Below are 27,673 nucleotides of genomic sequence, written 5' to 3' on the forward strand. Positions count from 1 at the left end.
ATTTACAATCAGAAATACTGCAAACAAACGATCAGGTCAAATGAAACTCAATCTTTCTGTCTCTCCCCTTCAGCTTCGCTCGTCTCTTCAGCTCGTCGTCCAGCCCTCCGCCCGTCAAGCGCTCGTACCACAGCGTCAACATCCACTACAAGTCTCCGTCGCCGGCCGGTTTCTCTCAGCGACGCAGCCACACCATGTGTCAGATCTCCACCTCCAACCGCACGCTGGAGTTCTTCCCCGAAGAGTGAGCGGCGACCAGCGACACGTCTTAACTAAACTAAAAGCTTACACCTCACACTAAAAAAAAAAAAATCAAAGCTCCCAGCTGATCTGCTTCTCACATCTGGCTGCTTGTTGGCGCGTGGCAGCTCCTGAGAGCAGAAAACTTCCAGCAGCTTCTCAGCACACAGATACTATGTGACTGGTTGTCAGTGGCCTCACGTTTCATTCAGACCAGTCTCTTCATGCACAAAATGAAGAATTTATTCATTTTTCAATTACGATATGCAAGCTTATCAGTAGGCTGTAAGCTTGAAACATTATTTCACTGCACTTTGAAATGTTACATTTTAAAATTACGATGAAAGGTACACACTTGTGTTACCTTTACCTACAGCAACAGCACAAACCGATGCTTTGTTTCCTCTTTCTTGTAGAATTGCTAAATCCTTGTTGCAGCCGTAGTGTGACAAAAACAGTCGCTTGGCTTGAGCTTGAATTAATCTCAGTTCAACCACTGCTGCTGTTGCTTTATTTTCCTCCTGTCGTCTCCTCTCTCTTCTCTTTCTGCCGTTTTGCTGCTGGCTGGCCAGGCTGCTAACGCTTCGCTCTCTCTCTCTCTCTTCTCTCTCTCCTCTCTCTCCTCTCTCTCCTCCCTCTCTCCTGTCGCTTCCAGACTGGCCAGTAACGGTGTTGCGTCTCTCCTCAGTGACTCTGCTCTGTTGGCCCGCCGGGAGCAGCGGCGGGAGCAGTACCGGCAGGTCCGAGAGCACATGCGCCGCGACGACGGCATCATGCAGGCCTGTGGCTGGAGCGTGCCGCCTCGCTTCAAACAGGTACAGGCAAATAAGGTCAGAAACTTTTTTTTGTTTGTTTTTTTACACATACAGCCCTTAACTCATGCAGAGAATCACCTACCTAAATACAGTTTGACTGCGTTACTGACAGTCAGGGAGGGGAAATAACCAGAGACACTTTTCTAATCTGTGGTAAGAAATTATCCAATATACACTACCATTCAAAAGTTTGGACACACCTTCTCATTCACTGGTCTTTCTTCATTTTTATTATTTTCTACATTGTAGATTCATACTGCAGACATCAAAACTATGAAGGAACACATATGGAATTGTGTAGTAATCACAAAAGTGTTATTTAAAACAAAAATCTTATCTGTGACCTGACTTGAACCTAACTGAGATGGTTTTGGATGAGTTGGACTGCAGAGTGAAGGTAAAACAGCCAACAAGTGCTCAGCACCTCTGGGAACTGGAAGACTGTTGGAAAACCGTCCCAGGTGACGACCTCATGAAGCTGATGACAGAATCAAAAGTGTGGCTACTTCGAAAAATCTAATATATAAAATACTTCTGCTTTGTTTAACGGTTTTTATTTACTACATAATACCACTGTGTATGTGTTCCTTCATCGTTTTGACATCTTCAGTTTGAATCTACAAAGTAGGAAGTAATGAAAATAAGGAAAAAACATTGAATGAGAAGGTGTGTATAAAGGTTTGACTGGTGGTGTACTCTTGACAAATAGAGATTAAAATCTGTAAATGTTTACAAAGCCTGCACAAACACATCTGACTATAGATGGAAATATTAAAACTCTGAAGTTCAGCATTAAGATCTCCCACACTGTGGCGTTGAAGTTGCACATACGCTTTCGTTTGAGTCACGAGTACAAATGTTGGACCTGAAGCCAAAAATCTTTCACACCTTCTTAAAGGTGCTGACTTCTCACAGGTTTGTAACGTGTAAAGTACGGACAAATTATTTCTGGGCGTCAGAATCTCACTGGATCATGTTTGAGCCCTTAAAATCCCTGCTCAGGATAAATTCCTACATGTGAAAGTGGATTGAACATTATCTTAACTAGCCTATCATCATATGTGAGCAATTTGAACTGAGCTCTGTGACCTTTGTGAGATTGTGCTCTGCTGTTCATGTTGTGAGAAGACAGAGAAGATTTTTTTAATTATTATTTCTAAACACTTTCCCAGGTTCATTATTAGATGATTGGTTGATATGCCATCTGACGGGGACTCTGAGCTGTTCTGAGTGAACTGAATGAAGTAAAGTTTGTTCTGACTGTAGTTGCTGCTCCATTTCTACACTTATCTCTAGTGACCAGGATAAAGACATTATTACACCATTTTCACTGAGTTTCACCATAACAATAACAACACTTTTCATTCCTTGAATGCTATAGCAGGAATAGGTTACTTATTGAATAACAGTCATGCAGTACACAACACATAGCATGTATAAGAAAAGCAGTGACTGTTTGAAAGAAGGTAAATCAATTCAAAAATCTTTGGTATTATTCATATTATTGGTATTTTCCAGTATAGTAACTGATGATTTATAGTAGGCTATAGCTAAAATGTGCTAAACATCTTATATGGTCCTATTAAACTATAAGGAGGCTGTATACAGTGGCCAGTTGTTAAGTGACACAGTGAAATGGTGTAGCTTGATGATGATGATAAAGAAGAACAAAATAAACAACAGAGCAGAGTAACCTACGGTATATGATGCTTTGTCTGTGTAATAATTGGATGAATTTGGTGGTTTTGCTCTTTTTTTGGTGTTTATTCAATGGAAGGAAAAATACCACCAGACTCAGTAAAACCAGTATAAACACTTCGTATCAAGCATAAACATGACTTATTGGCACTGAGGTGCAGATGAAGGGGCTGAGCCGTGCAGCTCAGAGGTCAGTGTGTTGGTAGGCAGGTGGCTCTAACTCTGGTCTCCCACAGACTGGTGGTCAGACGGACAGCGCTCAGGACAGCCCGCTGAAGAGACAACAGGCAAGTGAGACCGACAGAGTGCCAGCATGTGCCTTTACGGTTCCTCTCCATTTTAACCTCCTCCTAAAACCCCTAACCCCCAGACAGCAGCAGATAGTCAATACCCCACAAATACGCCTAGACAGACGCAACATAGAATACACATCCAACAATAATGACAACATGTCCTGCTCTCTGAAAACTGAGCTACAGCTGCTCCACGTGAGGACGTTGAACTGAAATACAAGATAGTTTGTCACAAATCAAACCCTGAACATGCATGAAAATTAGTGGGGGGGGGGGGTAATTTGAGGCATGGTTAGAGTCAGCATCCACATGTTTCACACACACCCACATAAAAACATATACACACCCGATAAAAACATAATAACGCAACATATAAAAACCTAATGAGAGCCTCTCTCCAACTAACTAACTCCTGTCTCTGTGGAGTCGACTTACTCAGCTGGTTTTTCTCTCTCACAATGTTTTTTCAGCCTTTTAACCTTTGACCTCTGTCTGTCTCCACCTGCCCTACACACATTGACATCGTCCACACTCACAACTCAGTCCTGCTTTGACCTGAGTGTTGTTCTCAAAGGAAAAATCCACTCTGAAACACTGTGTGCTGCTCTCAGCTCGCCGACCACCAGACGGCTCCAAACCAAACAGACTGTGAAGTAACTTTGGTAACCCTTTAATTCACAGGCCGCTAATTACGTGATAATCTCAAGAAATATCCAAGAAATAACAATTAATTGTGTCATAATGTCTAGAAATAGCCTAGAAATAACGGTCAATTTCATTGCAATGTCAAGAAATATAGCCAAGGAATAACGATTGATTGCGTAGAAATAGCCCAGAAATATCAGTCAATTCCAAGGACTTAGTGGAGAAAAATTCTTGCCTTTCCCCAAAAAATTCAAAGCATGACAAGCATGTGTAATTACTGTGTAATGACATTACTATGAAATTGAGCATTATTTCTAGGCTATTTCTTGACATTACTATGCAATTAATTGTTATTTCTTGACATTATCACGTAATTAGCGGCTTGTAAATTAAAAGGTTACCGTAACTTTGCATTTCTCTGGACAGTTGTTTGGGTGGTTTCTTATTTCTAGTGACAACATTACATTACATCAGGATATTTACAAGCAGCCATGAAAACAAAGAAAATATCATGTTTTGGTGCCTCATTCTCTACAGATTCGCGACATGACACCATTTCCTACTCTCCACCCTCATGTATTATGTATGAGCTCTCTGTGGATGGTCCAGTGGCCTCATGGGAAAATACAGGAAACGTTAAAAAGTAAAGTTAAAATGAGCGAGAACAACATCACAGATCAGTGACATAAGTGGAGTTTTCCTTTTATTGCCTGCCGTGTGTATGTGCTGTACGTTCATACAGTACATACACACACACACTGAATGTTCTTTGTTTTCATCAGTGCCCAGTAACATTGGATGTTCTGCGGGAACCAGGCGATAACTCATGACTTTACACGTCTCCTCCTGACCTCTTGCTGTCTGTACTTTTTAGACCACCACCACTAATGAAAAAGAGGACAACCGTATGAAGAATGTTCCCGTCCCGGTGTACTGTCGCCCTCTGGTGGAGAAGGACCCCAACAGGAAGGTGAGGTCTTAAAGAGGAACTATGCAAGATTTGCACCTTAAAGGTGTACAGAAAAGAAAATTGAATTTGAGCCCACTTTGGGTCATAAAATTAATGTGATAACTCATCTATCAGACGATGTAGGTCAAACTTTGTGCAAAATTCTATTTTTGAGTAAATCCGGGATGAAAGTGTGTATTTTTTTTTTCGCATTGGATAATGCAGGCGCACGGATTATACGTCAGCCTGTACACGATTCACCAGCCACTGATATTGGATCCGTCATCCGTCATTCAAACGTCTGAGACACGCACACACACACGGAGCTCGGGCTCGCCCCAAGCTTTGAATATCCCGCCCGCTCGATAACGACCAATCAAATTCGTTTTCCTCACTCGGGTAAAGTCGTGTTGCAGCTCGTGACAACTCGGCGCGACAAACAGGACAAACGGCCATTTCTGTACACCTTTAATTAAACAGCTCCGGAGTAATTGTAAAAGTTAAGTGACTTGTTACAGGGAGAATGGAGGCTCTCTGCCTTCCATTTGTCATCTCTTGGCCGAAAACCAACCTTGCGAGATCAGTGCCCCTGACTGGGTGTCCCAGATCTCGTCTTGCGAGAAACATGGACTGCTTTATGGTGCTACAATACAATCACGCCCAGTAATCTGTAATCTTTTGTTAACGTTACACCCACCTCGGTGGATATCGCACCAAAAATATGTACTCCGAAACTGTAGGGGGAGCTCCTTAGAGAAATAAAGTGACCAAAACAGGAAAAAAAGCGACCAGACTTGCATAGTTCCCCTTTAAGGAAATACTGACGGTGTTTATTTCTTTAATGTGCACAGAGACTCCAAAGGATTAAGGTTGATCAAACAGCACCAGAGGGTCAGGTGGCCAAGCCAGAGCCAAGGAGACAGCAGGGCAGCTTCTTATTCATTTTTGCCTCTGTCTTTGTTTGCATGTTGTTGTAGTTGTGGTGTGCAGCAGGAGTGGACCTGACAGGATGGAGGGCCAACTGCCAGGACTCACTCCCAGCCAAAGCCCCGTCAGGCGGCAGCGACCCGCTGCAGGCTGAGGAGGACGGAGCTGAGAAGAAGAACAGCCACACCTCCCCCGAGAAGAGGAAGGTAACCTGACCGTCACCGCTTCCAAGTGACTGGCGCAGCTTCAGATTCTAACCCCTATTTCCTTTAACTGTCATTGTGTCTTAATCAACTGTCCCAGTCAAAGGAGCTCCAGGAAACAGACACCATGAGCAGTCGAGTGTGGATCCTCACCAGCACACACTCCGCCAGCAAGGTGGTGATCATCGATGCCAACCAGCCAGGCTCACTGGTCGACCAGTTCAACGTCTGCAACGCCCACGTGCTCTGCATCTCCAGTGTGCCAGGTGGGGGGGGCAACTTCAATCCAATCCAGTCCACTTTATTCATATAGCACATTTTCAAAACATAAAAATTGACCAAAGTGCTGCCAGGCAGCGTCCGGGTAACCGAAAGTAGGAAATGTAAATGAAAACAATATATTTATCAAAAATGGACCCATTAACAAGTGTGGGTTATGTAGATTCATCCACATTAATATGAGACTCTTTTATAACCAAAAGCAAACTCCTTGGTGTCTCTTTAAAACATATTTATAAATAAAAATAATAAAAAATAAGCAAGATCTATTAAAAAGGCAGACAGATTAAAGATATAATAAAATGAGAATGAAAAGACATACGAGAACAGGGGTCACACAGAGTTAAAAGCCAAAGAATAAAAATAAGTTTTAAGACGCAATTTAAAAGTAGGTTGGGTCAGGGACATTTTTATTTCTAGTGGTAATTCATTCCACAGTTTAGGAGCCACCACAGAAAATGCTCATGTTTTTAGTCTTCTTTTGGGGACAAGGAAGCTGATGCGATGACCTCAGGGATCATGAGGGAGTGTAGATATTCAAATGGTCGGAAATGTATTGAGGAGCTGCTCCGTTTAATGCTTTACCCTAAACAAACAGTAAGATTTTAAAATGAATTCTAAAATGGACTGGGAGCCAGTGGAGCGAGACAAGGACTGGGGCAATGTTGGTCGCAGCATTTTGGACCAACTGTAAGCGGCCTTGAATTTCCATGTTTGGTTGTGTGTCGTTGTGACTGGTGATGGTTTTTGTCGTGTTCGTGATCAGCTGCCAGCGAGAGCGACTATCCAGCTGGAGAGATCGTGTTGGACCCGGGCGACGGGAGTGCAGGGGGAGGCGAGGACACCGGCGGCGTGGAGGGCATGCTGGCTGGTATCACTCTGGTCGGCTGTGCCACCAACTGCAGCGTCGCCCGTAGCAACTGCTCTTCGCGCACTGACACCCCCATCATGGACAAAGGACAGGGTGAGCAGCAGCACGCCGTGGACGCTTTGCCATTATCGCAGAGAAGCGAAACAGGGGTCGATCTTCCAGGTTTGTTCCTTAACTCCGTGTTGTTGTGCCGCAGCCCCCACCGCTCCCCCCATGCACGCCAAGATTCACCCTGCACAGTCGGCGGAGGAGGCCACCGAAGCCACCGAGGTGTCCGAGTCCGCAGCCAGCCACACAGAGATGGGATCTGGACCTTCAGGACCGTTCACAGAGCACATCTTCACCGACCCCCAGCCTCGTCACACAGATGCCTCCGACAGGTGACGGATCAAAGTCCACTTGAAGACCGTCCTCAGGAATGACGAGACACAGATTGTGTCCAAGTCCTCTACTTAGAAAACCAAACCAAAGTGTTTGTTTGTCTGTCTGTCCTCACAGGAGCACGGGTCAGTCCAAAGAGGAAACGTCTCAGCCTCCAGAGTCAGAGGACGGAGGTGAAGAGGCTAAAAACTACACAAGCGTGGCCCCCACCATGTGGCTCGGGGCCCAGAACGGCTGGTGAGTCTCTCAGCCACAGCCACTCACAGTTTCAAGTTATTACACAGTGTAACCACATTAAACTGCATTTTTATAATTACATCTGCGGGATGAAAACAGCTTATATCTTCTGGTTCTGGTTTCTCATTCTGGTTTCATTGTATTTGTATTGTCTTTTTTTGTATTTCAGTTGTTTTTATTCAGATTTTATTCTTATTCTTGTTTTTAACTGACTTTAAAGGGGACATATTATGGAAATATCACTTTTTGAAGGCTCTTTAACGTATATTTGGGTGTTTGTCTTGCCTTCCAGCCGACAAAATGTGAGAATTGACAAAAGAATCTGTAATGTGCAGGCTCTCGAGATTAAAATCCATGTGGTTTTACGAGCTGTTCCCTTGGTTGTCTGACTATTATGTAATTAGTTTTCGAATTTGCATAGCCCCACCCCTACCTGGTACCAGAACAATGGGCGGGGCAAGCACTGGTTCATCTGCATTTAAAGGGACAGGCACTGAAACCAGCTGTTCTGAACTGGGCTGTTTTGAGTGGATGAAAAGAGCTGTGATGTTTGATCCTTGGGGTATTTTGACTGAAGCATGTCACAGATATGTCCATATGACACCTGGGAACTATTTTAATTTGTGGAAAAGGGCCATAATATGTCTCCTTTAATTGTTTTTATTTGTGTTGTTTTTCGTGTAAGGTGACCTTGAGATCCTTGAAAGGCGCCTATAAATAAAATCGATTGTTATTATTATAATAAAAGACACACTGCACATCAATGTCATGCCCTGCCTGAGAACTGCACAGACAGTAACTCTGTTCTCCCTCTCAGGCTCTACGTCCACTCCGCTGTTGGAAACTGGAAGAAGTGTCTCCACTCCATCAAACTCAAAGACTCAGTGCTCAGTCTGGTGTAAGTGCTGCCAGTGGTTACATGATGTCTAATCACAGGGCCGGTTGCTTGTGTAGTTGGGGATCTAGGATCAGAAATGCATTTCATGGATCTCTGTTTCGCCTACAGTCTTTGTTCTCCCTCTGATTGCAGGCACGTGAAAGGTCGTGTGCTGGTCGCCCTTGCTGACGGGACCCTCGCCATCTTCCATAGATCAGAGGGTATTTGGCATTTTCACTGTTTATTTCCATGGGCGATCCTGCGCGTTGTTGTGGCTGCTGTTGGCGCCACGGACTGAAAGAAGCAGCTTCAATCATTAGCCTAACCACCATTCATTCACCATACATGTAAAAATAGAGAGTCTTAGTTTTTTATAAGTTTGTGTCACAATTTCATTGATCAGCAGGACACCAAGCGCTCAGTTTGTTTTATGTAGACATGAATGTGTCTGTGTGTTGTCCGTTTTTTTCATTCCACTATTTAGGCTGTATTCACACAGTTTACAGTTGTTATTTATTTATTTATGTCCAACAGTTACATTTTTGTGTACAAACTGCACACCTTGCTGCTATCCACCCCCATACACTCCCCACCTGTGCAATACTTTCTTATGCTACCAACACTGTGTATATAATTTAATTTTATTATATTCTCATAAATAACTGTATATATTCCTGAAACATTTTGGTACATAACTATATGTTTGTCTTACATTGTTTTTATATCTCTATATTTGCACATTTGTTCTACTTTTTTATCTTGTATGTTACAAATGCTACTGTAACACATTTCCCATGTGTGGGATTAATAAACAGTCTTATGTCTTATGCGTTGTGTGCTTGTGTCAACAGACGGCCAGTGGGATCTGTCCAACTATCACCTAATGGACCTCGGTCGACCTCATCACTCCATTCGCTGCATGGCTGTGGTCCACGACAAGGTGTGGTGCGGCTACAAGAACAAGATCCACGTCATCCAGCCCAAGAGCATGCAGATCGAGGTGAGCAAATCAACTCTTTCCTTTTGGTTTTTCGGGCGCAGCAGTTTGATGCGATTCTGTCTCTCGCTGTAGAAGTCCTTCGACGCCCACCCCCGCAGGGAGAGCCAGGTGCGGCAGCTGGCGTGGATCGGTGACGGAGTGTGGGTGTCGATCCGGCTCGACTCAACCCTTCGTCTCTATCACGCTCACACACACCAGCACCTCCAGGATGTGGACATTGAGCCGTACGTCAGCAAGATGCTGGGTGAGAACCAACTGTCCTCATCTATAACCTGGGGCTTCACAGCAGCACGCTTGAATCTTCGACTCACTGTGGTTGTGATTCACAGGAACTGGCAAACTGGGGTTCTCGTTTGTGAGAATCACGGCACTTCTGATCGGGGGAAACCGTCTTTGGGTCGGAACTGGAAACGGGGTGATCATCTCCATACCACTGACAGAAAGTGAGTTATATTGTGAATTATACAACCATGTCAACGCAACAAAACCTGCAAAAGTAGCTCATGAGTTGGTTACTTTTTTTGACTCCTATGTGTGTTTGGGTACTTGGATTCAATCTTGGAGGAAAATTTGACATAACAAAAGCACATGGTGTAGATGCACAACTAATGTAGTTAGAGATAAATAGGATAATCAATTAGATTTTATAGATAATATAACATGTAGATGATGGAAAACAAATGATCTGCTCGTGCTCGTTCCCACAGCAAATACAAAGAGCGGTTGATTCCTTTTTCGTAATTTGACCTCAGTATTTGTTTATAGATGTTTTTGTCTTTTCTATTCAGTCGCTCACGTTGTGTGATGGCTCCAGTGTCATTTCGTCATTAGGATGTATTTCATCAGTGGTCATCAGGAGATGCCCGTCCTATACAGTATCTAGTTTGTTTTTAGTTAACATGGAATTTAGTGAATCTGGAATCTGAAGGGTTTGTTTTTATCAGAACATGTATTTGGGATCAAAACTGAAGAAATGATGCTGTTTTTAATGTAACATAAATGTTAATTGAATTTCTCTGCAAAGAGGGCCGTGTGTCTGTAAACTGACGATGTAAATTTTCCCCACCAGCTTCTCATGCACAACAATGTAAGAAAGAAGGATTTGTTCTTTGACCCACCGCACAAACTAACTTCATGATCAAATTCATCAAATTGTATCAATATAAAATCTAATTAAGGAAGCCTGAACTGACTCCAACCCTCTCGTACGTCGGTGCTGTCTGATCTCTGTTGTTCTTCAGCTCCTTTTTCTGCCCATCAACTCCTTCACTTTACTACTCCACCCTCTTGTTTTCACTCCTCCACGACCTGCTGGTTTCACCTCTTTCACAGTTGTAACTGTCACTGTTACTGTCCTCTCTCTCCTCTTCCTCTTCCTCCTCCTCCTCCTGTTCCTCTTCTTCCTCTTCCTCTTCCTCCCCCTCCTCCTCTGTAGCGGTGGTCCTTCACCGGGGACAACTCCTGGGTTTGAGGGGTAAGTGGGAGAGCTCCCGACCCCCCTGCTGCTGTGATCTTCTCCTTCCTGCCCTCATCTGCTCCATCCCTCATGTTCCCTGAAACAAAGACACCGCATTGTGTCTTTGAATATTTAGTTGACGGTCACCAAATATTTAGAGTGATATGATTTTATTTTGTTTTCTTCATCAGAACGCTGCTTTTATCTGTCGGTTACTTTGCATGTGATTTGTCATCTATTATTTTATCTGTGACTATGAGATCTATTTGTGCACACCAGATCCACTGCATGCATTGCAACGGGTGTGATTTAGCTGCCTCAAACATTTTGGGTTACTCTGCAACTTTTGATTTTTAGTTGTTGAATGGATGTTATGGGTGTGTACAGTATTTTGGTGTTTTATTTTTGCCTGTGTCATCTCACCACATCATTTTGCAAGTAAACATTGCAGCTCGGTCGGTTTCTCACCCCTTTGTCCTCCCTCTCCATCAGCCAACAAGGTGTCTCCCACATCTTCCGTCGGAGTGATCCACGTGTACGGAGACGACGGCGGCTCCGAGAAGAGCAGCGGCAGCTTCATCCCCTACTGCTCCATGGCCCAGGCGCAGCTGTGTTTCCACGGACACCGAGATGCTGTCAAGTTCTTCGTCTCTGTACCCGGTAGGCACAACGTCCGTCTGTCGGCCGATGACGCCGCATGATCTCCTTCACCAGATTTAAAGCAGCTTTCATACAAAATAATACTGATTAGTAAAATGCCTTTTAAGTAGTAGTGCATAAATATGTTGTATTGCAGCCCACTAAAGGTTCAGTCCACTAAAAAGATAATTGTCTGTCCTCTATTTCTATAAAGAAAGATTACTCACTATGTTGAATCAAATTACATATTGGCTATTATTCTGTAGTACTTCTTTACATTGTTCATTTAACCTTACTTTAACTCATACATTAGAGACTCATTTACAATAAACCAGAACAATTGAAAGGTTCTCAATACAAGAAACAACAATGTTGAGCTGTTAAGAAGTAAAAAAACAAAACAAAACAGAAACCCTTAAATAGGAAAAAATAATTTGAAAATTTTGAAAAATTAAAATAAGGGTGTTGTTACAGATCATCTGAAACAGAAACATCTGGAAATAAAGTGTCATGTAATTTAAAACTTTTTAAAACTGGATCTTTCAAGTTCACAAAAACAGTCTGAACCTGGAGAGTGATTTAATCACCTGGCTGTTTTTGATGAGAGTCCACATTAAACAAACAGTGAAGTTAGGTGAGGAGTAAAATACCAATAAGAGCTTTATAAATGAACAAAACTCAGAGAGAGAGGGACACCCAGCCCAGACGTACTGGTCACAGCCATGTGTGTTATAACCACACTCCCCAGGTTTCAACATGTTTGTCCTGTGTGTGTGTGTGTGACAGGAAACGTTCTGGCCACACTGAACGGCAGCGTGTTGGACAGTCCATCAGAAGGACAGGGCTCCACGGCGCCGCCGGAGACCGAGGCCCAGAGTGTCCACAACGTGCTGGTGCTGAGCGGAGGAGAGGGCTACATCGACTTCCGTATCGGTAAAAAACCACTGATCTGACCACTGGAGGGCAGCAAGCTCTTATTCTAACTCCTCCATCTCCATAACAAAATGCTGGATTAAAGCTTAGTGTAAAAGATACATTCAAAATAAAATTATCAAATTCAACTGTAGACTCTTTAGTTAGTGTAAGGTATTGTTGTTATTGTAAAACAAAACTTAAATAATGCAGTTAAGTCTCCATGACTCACACTCGTGCCAACATTGTGACGTTATTTAAAGCAGATATCAGCTTCACGGCCGTTTCGGCTAATGCTGCGTTCAAGGCAGGCTTTTGAAACCGTAAGTTACAGCTTCAAGTCACAACTACGACTTGGTAGCGTTCCAGGTAACCCGTAGCTCGTGTTTTTACCATCCTGTTGTCTGTGAAAGTTCCCTATAACGGCCACTCGTAACTTCCGACCCGTGAACTCGTACCAGATCGAACTGGTATGACTTCACAGGAAGGAAAAACACAAAGTACGAGTTTCTTTGAACGCACCATGAGTTAGCAGCCCCCGCCCTTGTCAGGCATCAATTGGTCCTCGTGCTACGTCACCACATTCACGCGCATCCCTTGGCTGCACACACAGCCCTTCATGCCGTTCTCTCTCCTCATTGGATAACACTTGTATCCCACAAGGAAAATTTTCTCCTCGGGTTACAGCAGAGCAGAGTGACGGAGAGACTCGTGTTTAGGCTGAAATACTTCATGTAAGTGATTGCTGACGGAAAATAGGACTATTTAGGACTTATATTAACAAAAACATTCCACTGATATCTGCTTTAAAATTTATCTTTAAATAAAAAAATAATTATCTCATTTCTAATGCATAATACCTGTATTTTGAAATGTTGGGTTGAAAGAAACAAATAAGTAAATCTCTATATGTTTTTTTTTACATTATCAGCGCACTACAGTGTCGTATCGTTACTTCAGCTCGGCTCTTAAAGGTTTGTTATTTGTTCCTCAGGTGATGGAGAGGACGATGAGACGGAAGAAGGAGACAGCAGCGGGGGCGGAGCTTCACAAATTAAACCTGCGTTGTGCAAAGCCGAGCGCAGCCACATCATCGTCTGGCAGGTGTCTTACGTGCCTGAGTGACACCTGAATCTGCTTTAATGCCCCACCCAACCTCCTTAAAGCAACTTCTTCCTCTTGCCCCCAAAAGCTTCCAGCCACCCAAACCTTGTAATTACCCCAGGTCAAGTAAAAAGCCCCCACCCACCCACCCACCCGGCTCTAAAATGACCCTCCAAGCTGTGTATTGTCCCTTATAACTATTATATCCCCTCCTGCCCCGTCACCCCCCCCCCTGTAACTTTAATGACTTGTAAGTACCTCCTCTGATCTAGTAACCTGCCTGCCATCCTGTTTGTCCCTCACAGGACACTGTAACTATCTTCATGAGTCTTGTAACCCAGCCTCATAACTACCTCCCTCCTCTGTAACGCTCTTATATTCACCCTGTAAGCACACTGTATCTCCTCTATATTTACCTCAATTGTCCTGCATCTGCCCCACAGTTACTCCCCCTCTTCCATTTAGTTTGTCATCTGTGAAAACCTCCACCTCGTCTTAAAGCTCAGTGCCCCAACATGACACAGTTGTACCAAAAAAAAGAAAGAAAGAAAATGAAAAAAAAAAAAAAAAAGTGAATGACAACACTGATTTGCATTTCCACCAGAAATCCGTCTGAATTTTTCTGACAGCCGATCAGAAATCTATAACCGTTTATGGCCTGATACGGACCCTGATTGTTCAGAGATTGAGATATTGAAATGCTGTTTTGGCTTGAAGCTTGTATGATGGTTTACGTTGTCATGGACATTTTGAGGGCAAGTGAAAATAAGAACAGGAAACAAACTGAAAGTCAAAATGACTACACTACTATAATCCCACTCAGAAGTCGACCTAAAATATTTTGCATCCCCATCTCTACTCTATTTTACAGCGTCCTGATTCAGGACGTTTCCGACCTCAAACAGTGAGAGGAAATATCTGGTGTAAAGCAAAAATGTCAGAGGACTCAGTTGGTGAGGTCAGAGCATGTCAACATGTTAAAATGGCGTGAGCGAGGTCAAAGGTTCGAGCGCAACTTGTCATTGGTTCAGTGTGAAGCTCGTGTCTCTCCTCTGATTGGCTGTCGATGGGACGGTTTGGTGTGAAGCAGGCGAACGGTGGCGTGTTGTCGGTCTGTGTACAGGCATTACTGTAAATCTCCAGACACACTGAAGCCCATCCTCTTTGTTCGGTATGGAAATTCATGCATTGATCTCTGTGTGAATTAAATATTAAACATATTTGTGTGCTGAAAAAGGTTAAAGTTGACGTGTGGTGCATGTCTCACTTTTGCAGAACACTGAAGCACAATAAACAGATTAGAAAAAGCCATTTTAAGATCAGATTTACTGTTTCTGACAATTTCAATACAATCACTCAGCATCACAGCAGGTGTTTTTATAAAAGCATGAATGTGTCCGGGTGCTGATGGGAAGAAATCACATTGTCCATGAAACATGATATTAGTTTGGTTCACTGAGTTTGACAGAATGAAATTACAAAACCACATTCAAAAGCAGGAAAGCTATCAGGCATCATACTTTAAAACTTACAACGACAACTGTATTCAAGTAGTTTCAAGTCATGTGATCTGTTTTTACACCCTTACAGATATTTTATTAAAAAAAAAAAAAAAAAAGGTACAGGAAACTGACAATCATGAATGTGCAAAAAAGGCAACAATGGCGTTGGTTAATGATTATTAGTTGCTCACATATTTTAGGGGTTCTCGTTGGAAGGACTAATATAGAAGAGTAAACCAATCAAATTGCAGGAAATATGGACACAATCTCTCATTTTGTTATGTGTTGAGTAAAATGCCAAAATGCTGAACAATCCCCCCCAATGCTTAATCATTTCCATATGAAAATGATGATATGGAAAGTGTGGCACAGTGTCGCTGTCTGGGTTTGTTTGCATGTTCTTTCTGCGTCTGTGTGGGTTTTCTGAATTCTTTCCACAGTCCAAAGAAAGGTTAATTTGTGTCTCTAAATTGCCTGTAGGTTTCAGTGTATATGTGTGTTTGTAGGTGCTTTATTTGCCTTTTATATGTCGCCCTGGGCTAGACTGACAACCTGTCAAAGTGAACCCCACCCTCGCCCTCTTGTTACTGGAGATTGTCAGCAGTGCAGCTTAAGGATGGACGGATAATTTTTTTCTTCTTATTTTAAATGGGTGACAAAGTTTCCTGTACCTTTGAATGAAACCTTCTGAATCCTGACCTTTTATTGCTTCAGATCCGAGCTTATTGCTTAAAACTGCGAACATGAGCTAGTGTTCTGGACTACACATAAAACTACAATGAAAACTGTAACAAGCTAACGGCGTCAAGTTATTGCCCGTTTAGTGCATTTTTTTGCTTTGTAAAGTCATGTCACCTCTGAAATACTTCCACTTTGCACCGATACAAATTTAAATGTATGAAAAGCAGCTGTGAGATCCAGCAAGGCAGCGATGACACGGCATCTCATGAGGCTACGAGCTAATAAAGCCAAAAATATTCCTCTGAGGTACGATGAGAGCCATCTTGTAATGAGACTAACATGGAACAACCACGGAGGACGGAGGACAGGCGGTGGATACGGAGCATCAGTTGTAGATCCAGTGGCTGCTGCTGTCCTCCCAGCACTGAAGCTCGCTCTGACGAAACCACAGAGAGATTTCTTTCTGGGCGCTGATCACCGAGTCGCTGCCATGAATCACATTCCTGCAACGCACACAGCCAATACAAACACGATCAGGACGGGAAGTAGCAGAGAGCAGCTCCAGGTTGCAAGAGTTATATTATCAAATATTAACCATTTCTGTAAGACTGTTCAAAATGCTGGTGTGTAGTCATGTTCTGATTGGTCGATGATCTAACCAATCAGAATACATGCAGATCAACTGTCCCAGGTGATCTTACCTGCCCACTTCCACACAGTAATCTCCCCGGATCGTTCCTGGCAGCGAGTCTGCAGGGTTGGTCTCTCCCAACATCTTTCGTGCAGTCTTGACAACGTCCAGACCCTGCCACACCTGAAACACACACATTAATGACTCATTAATAAGGACAATATCCAAACCAAACCCTCAAGAAAATGACCACGATGTCTGTGGAAGTGTATGAAATGTTTCTGCCTCATTAGGCCTCAGGAAATCAAAAGTTTAGAGTTAGTTGTAAAGAAGTAATGAAACTGATGCGAGACCAAACCCAACAGAAAATATCTAAAGAAAATTTGCTTTCAAATACAAAACATTGTTACACATTTGCTGCTGTGAGCTCTCATGGTGAAAAGTGCTTTAAAAGAAAAATAAAAACATTCAAGAGCTCATTGATAAATATTTGAATTAACCAGGATCAACCTTGTGAATTAATCAAAGTCTTTCAGATTGACGTGTGTGTGTGAGGACGCAGTAGGTTTAGGAATCTCACCATTACAACAACTGGTCCTGAGCTCATGTAGGTGATCAGTCCACTGAAAAAGGGTTTACTCCTCAGGTCCCAGTAATGTTCCCTCAGAAGCTCCTCAGACGCCTGATGCACAAACACAATCGATATTACATCAATTCTATTGGCCTGGATCATTAGGGGAGAGGAAATAAAACGCCAAGACTCCACATACCTGCATTAGTTTGAGGCCCACTAGCTTGAAGCCCTTCTTCTCAAAGCGACGCACGATTTCTCCCACCAGCCTCCGCTGCACGCCATCAGGTTTCACAGCAATGAAGGTCCGCTCATTCACCCCAGTCCACCCTGGAACCACAAGTGACACATGTCAGAAATAAAGAGGAAACCCAACCAACTCCTGCTGTGTTTGACCTGAAAAGTGCAAAACACACAACCAAAACAGCTTTCATGCACCTTGGTGTGTCTAGGGAAGGAGATCATTAATGCCATTAAGATCAAGTGTTGACATTTTCCTGCAGCTGACACACTTGTGTTCTGTGACAGCTGTTTTTATAAGGCTAAAATCCATGTTCAAAGATGGGTGCAGGAACCACACAAAGCTGCAGTGCACACACAGATTTGAACCTCATGCATCTCCAAAGATTTTGTTTGTTAGTGTTAGTGTAAAAAACACACACACCATGAGATCCATAAAGGCCACTTCATAAAGGCCACTTTCACACACAGTTCAGCTGGGACGACGGCTTGAAACTTGCACATTTTGACAACAGTTCCTGCAACAAGCCTCACACACTCCCGGTTGGCTTCACTATAAATAAAACCCACTGGTTTCCTGCGGTGTGTCTCACCACATTCACCAATCCGTGCATGTTTCACGACCAAGTCCTCAAGTTTGTGCAGGTCTCGCTGTGACCTTTTTCTCGGGCCCATTGCAGAGCTCCGGCTCCGCCAGCAGCAGCAGCAGCAGCAGCAGCAGCAGCAGCAGCAGCCACACGGTCTATTAATAGGAGACATGACTCCACTGCTGCTGGATTAGGAGCTGGTTGGAGTATCAGCCACACGCGGACACGAGTATATGGCTGTGCCACGAAACAAAGCTGCATGCTAACACACTGGCACTGCAGTTAGGTTCGTTCATAGCTCTTGTTATTATTATTAGCCACACCTCACTCTCATGAACGACTCTACCTTGCTTCCCAGTAAAGACAACAGTAGTTACACTGGCTCTCTGAAAGTTTATGACGGCTCCGTATCTCCGTTGTTGCTGTCTTTGGAGCCGCTAGCCGAGGCGACGTCAGCCCGGCTCCTCTGGCTGCATGGCGCCGGACACTGTGAGCATGATTTACCGTGGACCCGTGGCAGGAGAGCTGAGAAAAGAGACTTATCACCAACCTGACTGGAAGAAGTAAGCGAATATGGACAGAAACAGGCAGATCATGGTCGGTTGGTTGGCGCCGGTGGACGGAGCACGATTGAAGTCAACTGGAAGGCGCGGGGGGCAAGGAGTTGTGACGCACACACGTAAACACGCACGTTGCTAAGGAATGCGTAACTAGAGGCGGGCACGAGAGCGCTCTCAGCCAATCAGCTGCGAGTTCTGGAGGCTCCGTCCCGCCGAGAACAGATGGGCCGTCGACATGAATGAAACCACCACGAGTCAAAATAAAATGTTTTAAGCGAATAAATGCCTGCGTCATGTAGCTCACTGAAGAGATAACACTGTTTATCATGACCAGTTCTTTCCAGGGCTCACATGGCCCCCTATTGACCTCCCAAGGACAGTGTATTTATTGATTAGTTAGTTGATGATTGAACATGTGATTGGCAGATCCAGAAAAAAATATACAGTCATTTATAGAGATTATAAATAAATACAAATTATGAATCATTTCAGCGTCATACTGAAAATCTCACTGTGAAACTGTCCAGGATTCTTCCATTTAAATTGTAGAAATAAAGGTAGTCTTCCAGTCTGGATTATATAATAGAAAACATACAGCCGGATCAATTTTCAAACCCTTTGACCCCCTACATAAACTATTGATTATTCATTATTATTCAGTGGAAGACCCAGTCATGTCTAAAGTGTGTGTCCAGTTTGGGTGTGTTTACTGTGTATTCTAAATGCTGAAAGCCTGAGGTGGTCTATAATGCATGCACAAAAAATACTGCACCCAAAACTCAATTAGAGTGGCCTTAATATTTTACATCCAATTTAATATTTAGCACATTACACAAATACAGTTAAAGACACAGAGAGGCCTGCTTCAGATGAAAATACAGAACTTATATGAGTCCAGGACTTAACAGGACAGATGAAGCATGTGCTTCAAATGTACAGGGATAGAAGAAGTTGTCCAGTTCTGTCAAAAGTGATTTAGTTCACAGTGTCCAAGATTCACAGAGGAGAATCACACCGCTGTCCCCTCTCTGCTCCGCCTCTCTTGTTCCTGCTTGCGGAAATAGTCTGTGTTAAACTGGACGTCCCTCTGTAACGGTAAGACAGGCTCCTCTTCCAGGACCAGGCCTGTTGATTTCTTGTGCTGGGCCAGCAGCATGGCGCGGAGGAGCGGTGGGTAGGGGACAGAGCGCGTAGGTGGCTCGGGTAGTGGCACAAACTCCTTTAACTGCTGCTCCATGTTTTTAGGAACCAGCCGCCAGTCGTGGTACATGACCTTGTCCATCTCCTGGACCTCACTCTCCTGTTTTCCTGCACAAAACAAAGTTACCAAAGGCAATGTGTTAGAAGGAGATAGATAGATAGATAGATAGATAGATAGATAGATAGATAGATAGATAGATAGATAGATAGATAGATAGATAGATAGATAGATAAGAGAGAAATACTTTCATTACACCTTCTTCTTGCGCTCTTACCTTTGTAGGTGAGGACGCCCCACGCCCTGCCATGATCCATGTTCTAGAAACCAGGAGAAACAGGTTGTGCTTTGGTTACAGGACATTGTTATATTCGATCTCGTCAGTGAGTGTGGTCCACCACAGTCAGTTCTACATTCATTCATCGTGACAACATGCAGACTTCACACAGAGACACAGTGGACATGCGCTGCAGCCGCTCTCACCTCAGCCGTGTAGTCCACCTTGACCTTAGTGACCTGCCAGTAGCTGGGCTCGCTGTGGTCCTCGATCCAGGACTTACGGGTGAAGAGGCGGCCCACTCCGAACATCCTCATGCCGGCCAGCAGGGAGAAGAGGCGGCTCTCCCTGCTGACGTCCTGCCAGGCCAGCACCGGCAGCCTCTTCCCAGTGAGGGGGCGCTTCATGGTGTCATAGTCCAGGGCGTACTTCTGGGACTCCCGCGGTCGGGACTTCAGTTCCCGATACGCCCGGATCTTCCGAGCCATCTCTGCGATGAGACGCACCTGCTTTTTCTTCACCATGGCTGTGTTGTTGTTGTTGTTGTTGGCTCCTCCACCACCCTGGTTTGCTCTGCAAGATAGAAAACACATTCACTACACTGACTATTAAATTAATCTTTCTTAAGTAAATGCTGTCTCATATGTGCTTTATTGATATGTATGGTTTGTGTATATTTATATTAAATGTATTTTTAATGGCAATTGTAACTTATGGTTGAGTACTGTACAATGTGTACTTCCTCCCATTGCTTGTCTGTCTGTATTTTCATTTTAGTTGTCACATGGACTATGTGTCTATAAAGAAATTATATATAATCTTAAGTGTTTCCCGTTGCTTGATGGTTACAGAGGAAACTCATGTCTGTAAGTGAACCCGGTCTGTCCGAGCAGACCGTGAACACATCACACAGCTCCTCCGTTAGCTAACCTGAGCTAGCCGTTAGCAGGATTTACATCGTGAAAACAACTCACTCACAAATAAAAACACTTTATGATCTAACGACAACTGACAAACTCAAACAGATTATTGCTGAACTAAAGACGCTGTTTATAACATCCACATATTAAGTACAATACCTGATAAACACCGACTTGACCTCAACAAGCAGGCAAAGCACAGCACCGTTCAGATGGTACAACCTTTAAAATCATCCGTGTGTGAACGACGACTGGCGAACTTCAGTTCCGCATGTGGGACATTGAAGTAACTCTTAAATTGCCAATTATTAACCTTTTAAAATGTACAGTAAAATATTTATACACTTGTCAAATCAAATCAATATTTTCTTTGTATCCAAATTTGTCTTAATTCAAGAAGTAAGTGATAATCAGCTTCTACTGGAACTGTACTATAGAAAGAAGAAGAAAGAAATCCTTTACATTAATTAATTTTTTTCAAAGGATTTCTCTATGGTCTATTATACGCAAAAATCATGCTTCAGAGAACATAGCATGTGAAAAGTGTTTCTGAATCTTCTCATTCATCATCTCTACAGAAAACAAATGTTTAAACTTGTTTGAAAAAACAAAACAAAAAACTTTATGTATGTCTTGTGATCAAAGGTTTTTAAAATGCAACCATGATTAAAATAGTAATATTTTAAATTCCTGTTCATTTCACTGCTTTCCATGTGAAACCACAGCATTGATAAAGACACTCAATTTGTGATTTATATTGGCATAGGTATACAGTACAAATTTATACTGAAGCTGTAATCAAGCTGGACGTGTGGAACAAGGAACAACATTTTTTACTGCTGGCAAAACAAGTACTTTTCTAGCCAACATGCACAGGACAGGAAGGATGTCTGTCTTGCAATGACTCATTGGCAGCTGCTGCAAAACATTCACAACAAGATTCAGTCTGCTTACTGGTAGTCTACCAAGTTGTTCCCATATCTGTAACTTTCAGTACAAAAACAGACCATCTCAAATACTGAGAGTAGTAGTGGTAATAACAGTAGTAGTAGTAGTAATCCAGCCCAGTCCTTTGTGCATATTTAGCGTTCATTTTATTTTCAGCTGAAAATCATGCTGATCAGTTCAGATACAGAAAAAGACCAGTAACGGCCTTTACACACAGTATTATTAATATGACATAGTATAGAAGAAACACTTTGAATTTTCCTATTTACAGTATGACAGTAAGAAAAAGTGCATGGATGCATCGTTGTGAAGACAAAATACACTGAAAAAAAGTCAGAAAAATACATGTGCTGGACTACAGTTATTAACCTCATCATGGTTACATGTGGATCTACAGAGAGGGGTTCCTGACAAATCATTACACAACTGGACAGAATGAAGTTACTACTCATGACTGACGAGCATGGTCCTCTGGTACCATCACCGCTGTCGTTGTGCCACTGTCTCCATCACAGCACCCCGCCCCTTCTTTCTGACAACCATTAGAAAATGCTTGTATTGCATAGTACCTTAAATCTTTGTGTATATCTGCTTTACACCAAGAGCTCGAGGAGTGAACATGATCAGACTGGTGCCTGAGGCAGCAGTTGGCAAACTGTGTAGCTTCAACACCTGAGTCAAACACTGTTGAACTTGCATTGTCATGATTTGGTGCTCAGGAGAAAGTGAAAGAAATGATTATTTAGATATCCATGATCAATTGATATATAAATTGACCTTTTGTGATCACTCAGTCCCATTTAAAAGGTGCCTGGAAAACATCTCCAACATTATCTGAAAGGTCCTTCAAGACCACCTGGGTGACAGAGTCCACCTCTTTACTGTCCTTTCATGTGCTCAACATTTTAACTGTGTTTTTACCCATATTTAAAATATACACACAACACAGATATAAAACACACAACGTTTTCTCTCAACAGCCAGGGCCAGGAGGGACTGAGTGATACTGAAAGGATTTAAAACTGAGTGTGGCCTTAGTAAAGTAGAGTCAGTAGGAGTTGTTAAGGACAGACATGGAGAAAGGCCTTGAGGAAAACCAAAACAAGGCCATTGCAAAAACATAGCAATACAAAAAAACACTACAATCTGATCATAATCTCATATTTTGTCAATCAAATTGGATAACATTTTAAAGAACTTTTAAGAAACGATAAAGTGTAACAGCAATGAACAGTTGCTTGTAAGGTGCGACAGACATATTTGCCTTCCGATAGATTTAAAAGAGCCATAGTGAACAATGTAACACTGCTTTCCTCTGTTAAAAATAAGGAATTCCATTGTTTCTACAAACAGCCGACATGATTTTGACTGGAGACTTTGAAAGGCTGATGGTGCAATAAATGTAACAAATATTTCACTAGTGACATTTCATTAATAATGTGACGAGAAAGAACAACAGAAGGAACATGATGAAAGACAAAAAGAAAATAATTTCATTATTGGAGGATTAAAAAGTTGCAAAGTGCACTCAGGTTCATTCCACCTCCCTCTGACACGTCTTTTCACGTTCTGACAGTTAAAGTTTTAGCTTCAGTACTGTCACATGTAGGTAAAAAAATACAGAATACCTACAGATTCTCACTTTGCAGACCTGAAAATCACAGGTGCCAGTAACACAGGTAAAACATTACTGTGATAATGCATGAAGAGCATTCAGGTTGAGAACAATATACATTATTTGCATACAATATAAAAACACAGAAAATACCTATACTGTCTCTCGCCTCATTAAACCCCCTTTCTGCAAATACACCACAATGACCATTAAAATTTGGCCATATTTTTCTTCAGTGTCACACTGTACAGTTTACTGAACCTCGCCGTAAGATTTCACTTATGCCCACTGATTAATGGCAACAGATCTGTAACAAATGATGCTAGCTAACGAAATAACACCATATCTTTTCACTTATTACTGAAGCGGGTTGAGGGCATTAAACGTATGATGAGCATGAAGACGTGAATGGCATGAGGAGATCACAGTAATAAAATGTGCAGGCAGAAATGCTGCCGTCACAGTTTTCTACCTATGTACCACTACCGACCGACCCTGGTTCTTCTCTTCACCACTGTCTTAACACTGAGGCTGAGGAAAAGCTTGAGGCAGGCGAGTGGTGTCTCTAGATGCCATAGGGCAGTGACCTCTGCCAGTGTTTAAGAGGAGGTAGGATTCAAGCGGTCTAGTCATGTCCAGCGGCATCGTTTCCTCTGACAGGCTTCGGGGTCGGACGTGCAGCCCTCTGAGTCGCTCTCAGAGGAGGACGGTCCAGCCAAGGGAGGGACAGGCAATTGTGAGGTGCGCTCTGGGGGCCCTTCTGGGGTTTCATCTGCGGTGCCACTGTTGAGACTGAGCACCCAACCCAGTTTGTTGTGGAGCAACTGACGAAGTCCCGGCGGCAGCGGCAACACGTCCAGGGTGTCTATACAGTCTGGCAGCAGCTGGCGAAGGCGAGCGCAGCAAAGGTACAGCAGGGAGGTGGGAGCAGAGCAGGAGCGGATCACCTTCATGCTGCTTTTTGCTGCTGTGGAGCACGCCATTGGATAAAACTTCTTATTCTGTAGCTCCGTGGCAGCAACACCTGGCGAGAGAGAGAGGTGGGGAAAAATGTTTAGGATTTCATGTGATTTCTTGCTCCATCACCACAACACACAGAAACCAGTCTGAATAAATGTGCACATGTCTAGCTCTTCTAGTTTTGCATATATAAGCTGTGTTGAAACATTGTCATTTATATAACTGTACGCTTCTTTCATGTAGCCATATATAGTTTTGGTTCCCAATTTTGCATTCTAATATATGCCTGACTAAATTCTGTTTCCCTCCACTATGTGACAGCCATAGCAGCCCAGTGGCTCTGTTCAGCGTCATGTATGGTAATCCGTTAATATTAAAAGAGAACAAGATTGTGTATGCCTACAAGTCTGATTAAATGATTGTGTAATTAAGACAGGATTACTGCGAACAGTGGACCATGTTTGTTATTACTACATACCTATACACTTCCGATTCTTGAAGAAGGTGAGTGTGCCGTGCCACGTGTCCAGATGGACTCCGATGATGGAGCCCTGTCCAAACCGAGACGAGAAGTTCATCTTGTCTCCTTTATGATGCAACAAGCCTGAAAACAGAAACCAACGACCAGTGATGTCTAACTCATGTAATGACCACCTGATAACCACTATGTTATATTACATCATGTTGTGCTGGACTTACCGGTGTAGGAAAGACCCCAGCTGTCCGCATCTTTTCCCAACAGGCTGCAGAACGTGTGTCGGTATTTGTCTAGGTTGACATCAGATGTGCCGATACCAACCATCTGTACAGAAATAAAGAAATATTTTTAGAAAACAAATTAACTTAGCTACTTTCCTTTTTTTTAATGTCCTCAACACAACAAGAGCAGATCAATCAATCAATGTTAGGAGCTAAGGGGAAGAGCTTCACCATGTCTGTTCCATACACTGGGGATGTCATCTTGATTTCCCAGAAGTGCTGTCCTTCAGCCAGCTCTTTGCAGCCACGGATTGCAGCTGTGCCACAGCTGTATTCAGAGTGGAAGTTCACTTTGCGATTGTCACAGCTCAGTAATGTTGCTGTTGATCGGCTGCTGGCATCCCACACCCAGTCAAACTCTAAAACATCAGAAGTCATTTGTTCAAGGCCTTCGCTTTATCTAATTAACAAATAAAACCATTCTTATCATCCATCTGTTAACTTATAACATGGATACAGTGGTGCAACTCAGTGTTATTCAGCATAAGACTGGTGTGTGCTGTTTTTGTAAATGAATCCTTGAAATACAGCAGCTGTCTCGTACCTTGATCGTCCTCTCCACAGTGGCAGTCTTTGACCTGGTGAAATCCTCGCAGACGAGGATTGTAGCTGGTCTCGGCTTGGGAATCACAGCCACAGTAGGACTCTCCGGTGACAGGCACTGCACTCGGGACCGGAGGTACCATCACTGCTGAGAAGTCCACCTCTGAGTCTGAATCACTGTACTGGAGAGACACAAAGCAAAAAGAAGTCACAAAATCAAACGTCAACAGATAGAATGAAAATAAAAATGGAGCGTTGCCCAGAAAATATATGTAAACTATTTGAAAGTAAATAGCAGAAACATGATGGTACATAGATCTATGCACTCCCTTCTGTGGAATTATTATTAGTGCCGATACAAAGCATGTAAACAACTGCGCCTCTAGCTTCAAGCATCAGACAGACACAAACAATCACATAGTGTTGATCGCAGCCTCGGGCAAACTGAAGGCTTTCAATAAGACCGGGGCTACTCGAGGTGAATGTTGCCAGCCTTCTCATGGTGACACATCCCAGTAATTTGCCCAGGGTGCAAAGAAGTGGCATCATATGACACAAACAAAACATTACACAATCTCTGACACTTCCTATCTGTTTTTCTTACCTCTAGTCGGTCATAGCTCCATTCGTCACTCTCAGAGGCCAGCACCAGCGCCCTGGCATCAGCATCCCGCCGTATCCCACCCCACACATATCTCCATGCACGACTGTTCCTGCTCCGTCTAGACATGGCAGCAGCTCACCGTCTCACCGGCAGAAGAACCTGACTGGCAGCTCAGGTTTCAGTCCAGATGTTGGAATAACAGCATCAGTCCAGCTGCTGAAAGGCAGACAAGACAATGGCATGTTAACCTTGAGAGACACAGACACTTTAGACTGCAGGCTGTGTGGCAAATAAATCATGTAGCTTTCTGCACTGCATGCCCACTAGGATAACTTAATAATACAGATAGCCTATATAACATATTTTATCATTTCTTCATATTACTATGGATCATCTTTCTTTTTAAACACTCTATATGATAATTTCGTGGTATTAGCAAAACCTTCAGTACTTAGTTACCTCGCACTGAAGTTTCATCATAATTGCACATTTTATTTCAGAGGATCTTTTAAGACTTTTGTCGCACTGGTTTGGAGAGCAACGTTATCCACCACATAGCTACAACAACCATTAACACTTCGACACACACGGCACCCCAACCACTCAACCTAAACCTAACACGCTGTTGTAGGCTGCTCCGAGTCCGCAGGTCATTACCATCACCGATAAAAATCAATGTTACCCTTTGTCGTGTTGATGTTTTTTTTTTTTTAATGCTAACTCCAGTTAGCCGCCTAGCGGCTAGCGCGAGCAGCTACCGTTTCCCGCTGAGCAGCGCTGCACTGACGTGTTAGCAGGCTGCTGCTGCTGCTGCTGCTGCTACAAGGTCAGCAGCATCACAATTCAACCCAGGCTGCTTTCTCTTTGTGTGTGAGAGAGCATTTATCTCAGTACACGGACCGCAGTGACAGTCACGGTTTATGAGTCGACTCATAAGAAAAGGTGTCGGCAGCAGCAGCGCTCGGCTGGCGGCTGCAGTCAGTGCTGCTAGCTGCTAGCCTCCAGTAGCTGTTAGCTCCGATTAGCTGCAGCTGCCAGCAGCAGCCTCGGATAAAACAGGACCGTGGTGACATTTACCTGCCTGGTGTTTACATCCAGCGATCACCGAAAACCAGCGACGACACCGCAGAGACGCCGATCCCACAGACACCGACTGCTGCTGCTAGGACGGTACAAGAGTTGAATGAGTGTCTGGCTGAGCTGCTCCCCTTTCCCATGACCTACTTTACATCAGTCTGACCGTAAACAATAACAGGCAGGGAGCCTCTCTCTCTCTCTCTCTCTCTCTCTCTCTCTCTCTCTCTCAGCTGCCTCCACAGGAAGTTTCAAACACTCATGTCATCACAATCAACACAACCTAATAACTAACTAACACAACCCAGTGCTGCAAGAAAAACGAGAAAAAGCATTTCCAAGAGGAAAATGTGTGTGAATGCTGAAAGCAGCTGAATGACAATGACAAAGCTGAATAAGCTGAAGAAGTTGAGCGATGCTGAAAAGGCTTTAGCTGAAAAGTATAACTTGCAACCTGAGAGAATGGCTTTGAAAGGG

The 27,673-nt window shown here is 43.3% G+C and overlaps 4 protein-coding genes across 5 annotated transcripts in view; 1 reads left to right on the forward strand and 3 right to left on the reverse strand.

Moving 5' to 3' along the window:
- Nucleotides 1–14,716, forward strand: part of mapk8ip3 (mitogen-activated protein kinase 8 interacting protein 3) — a gene marked incomplete at its 5' end in the record, with an annotated part of 31,780 nt that extends 17,064 nt beyond the window's left edge. Inside the window, 18 exons of the mRNA XM_083977095.1 lie at nt 74–244; nt 896–1,055; nt 2,990–3,043; nt 4,566–4,661; nt 5,618–5,773; nt 5,871–6,036; nt 6,816–7,013; nt 7,117–7,300; nt 7,419–7,538; nt 8,356–8,436; nt 8,569–8,636; nt 9,267–9,415; nt 9,488–9,659; nt 9,745–9,858; nt 10,851–10,889; nt 11,364–11,531; nt 12,297–12,443; nt 13,417–14,716. Of these exons, the coding sequence (XP_083833221.1) occupies nt 74–244; nt 896–1,055; nt 2,990–3,043; nt 4,566–4,661; nt 5,618–5,773; nt 5,871–6,036; nt 6,816–7,013; nt 7,117–7,300; nt 7,419–7,538; nt 8,356–8,436; nt 8,569–8,636; nt 9,267–9,415; nt 9,488–9,659; nt 9,745–9,858; nt 10,851–10,889; nt 11,364–11,531; nt 12,297–12,443; nt 13,417–13,547 (2,374 nt within the window). The 3' untranslated portion in view covers nt 13,548–14,716. The remainder of the gene's footprint in view (nt 1–73; nt 245–895; nt 1,056–2,989; nt 3,044–4,565; nt 4,662–5,617; nt 5,774–5,870; nt 6,037–6,815; nt 7,014–7,116; nt 7,301–7,418; nt 7,539–8,355; nt 8,437–8,568; nt 8,637–9,266; nt 9,416–9,487; nt 9,660–9,744; nt 9,859–10,850; nt 10,890–11,363; nt 11,532–12,296; nt 12,444–13,416) is intronic.
- A 415-nt stretch (nt 14,717–15,131) lies between these two features.
- Nucleotides 15,132–18,532, reverse strand: nme3 (NME/NM23 nucleoside diphosphate kinase 3). Of its 2 annotated transcripts, none has more exons than XM_083977094.1 (5): nt 18,289–18,532; nt 17,111–17,241; nt 16,921–17,022; nt 16,411–16,523; nt 15,132–16,212 (listed from the first exon to the last, which is right to left on the reverse strand). In XM_083977094.1, the coding sequence occupies exons 1-5, from the start codon at nt 18,332–18,334 to the stop codon at nt 16,095–16,097; spliced, it is 510 nt and encodes a 169-aa protein (XP_083833220.1). In that variant the 5' UTR covers nt 18,335–18,532; the 3' UTR covers nt 15,132–16,094. The 2 variants fall into 2 exon arrangements, with proteins under 2 accessions (XP_083833220.1, XP_083833219.1); XM_083977093.1 differs by lacking the exon at nt 18,289–18,532 and adding an exon at nt 17,745–18,067.
- A 566-nt stretch (nt 18,533–19,098) lies between these two features.
- On the reverse strand, nt 19,099–20,925 carry mrps34 (mitochondrial ribosomal protein S34). The gene is made up of 4 exons (XM_083976660.1): nt 20,853–20,925; nt 19,980–20,346; nt 19,774–19,816; nt 19,099–19,606 (listed from the first exon to the last, which is right to left on the reverse strand). Exons 2-4 carry the CDS (start codon nt 20,295–20,297, stop codon nt 19,308–19,310), a joined length of 660 nt encoding a protein of 219 aa, XP_083832786.1. The 5' UTR covers nt 20,298–20,346; nt 20,853–20,925; the 3' UTR covers nt 19,099–19,307.
- Nucleotides 20,926–21,776: 851 nt separating this feature from the next.
- Nucleotides 21,777–27,373, reverse strand: spsb3a (splA/ryanodine receptor domain and SOCS box containing 3a). The gene is made up of 7 exons (XM_083977362.1): nt 27,200–27,373; nt 26,123–26,338; nt 25,520–25,700; nt 25,147–25,334; nt 24,916–25,018; nt 24,695–24,820; nt 21,777–24,280 (listed from the first exon to the last, which is right to left on the reverse strand). The coding sequence occupies exons 2-7, from the start codon at nt 26,246–26,248 to the stop codon at nt 23,886–23,888; spliced, it is 1,119 nt and encodes a 372-aa protein (XP_083833488.1). The 5' UTR covers nt 26,249–26,338; nt 27,200–27,373; the 3' UTR covers nt 21,777–23,885.
- Nucleotides 27,374–27,673: the final 300 nt, after the last annotated feature.

The sequence above is a fragment of the Trachurus trachurus genome (assembly GCF_905171665.1).
Source record: "Trachurus trachurus genome assembly, chromosome: 8".
Lineage (NCBI taxonomy): Eukaryota > Metazoa > Chordata > Actinopteri > Carangiformes > Carangidae > Trachurus > Trachurus trachurus.

What these genes read in the sequence shown, in the direction of transcription:
- nme3 (XM_083977093.1), bottom strand. Translation starts at nt 17,910, where the DNA reads ATGTCTCCTATTAATAGACCGTGTGGCTGCTGCTGCTGCTGCTGCTGC. An exon ending in TGCACGGATTGGTGAATGTG is followed by an intron (nt 17,242 to 17,744) that starts GTGAGACACACC and finishes TTGTGGTTCCAG; the next exon opens with GGTGGACTGGGGTGAATGAG. An exon ending in TGGGCCTCAAACTAATGCAG is followed by an intron (nt 17,023 to 17,110) that starts GTATGTGGAGTC and finishes TTTGTGCATCAG; the next exon opens with GCGTCTGAGGAGCTTCTGAG.
- mrps34 (XM_083976660.1), bottom strand. Translation starts at nt 20,297, where the DNA reads ATGGTGAAGAAAAAGCAGGTGCGTCTCATCGCAGAGATGGCTCGGAAG. An exon ending in AGGTGGACTACACGGCTGAG is followed by an intron (nt 19,817 to 19,979) that starts GTGAGAGCGGCT and finishes CCTGGTTTCTAG; the next exon opens with AACATGGATCATGGCAGGGC. An exon ending in GGGCGTCCTCACCTACAAAG is followed by an intron (nt 19,607 to 19,773) that starts GTAAGAGCGCAA and finishes TGTTTTGTGCAG; the next exon opens with GAAAACAGGAGAGTGAGGTC.
- spsb3a (XM_083977362.1), bottom strand. Translation starts at nt 26,248, where the DNA reads ATGTCTAGACGGAGCAGGAACAGTCGTGCATGGAGATATGTGTGGGGT. An exon ending in CTGGGGTCTTTCCTACACCG is followed by an intron (nt 24,821 to 24,915) that starts GTAAGTCCAGCA and finishes TTCTGTTTTCAG; the next exon opens with GCTTGTTGCATCATAAAGGA. An exon ending in CAAGAATCGGAAGTGTATAG is followed by an intron (nt 24,281 to 24,694) that starts GTATGTAGTAAT and finishes CTCTCTCGCCAG; the next exon opens with GTGTTGCTGCCACGGAGCTA.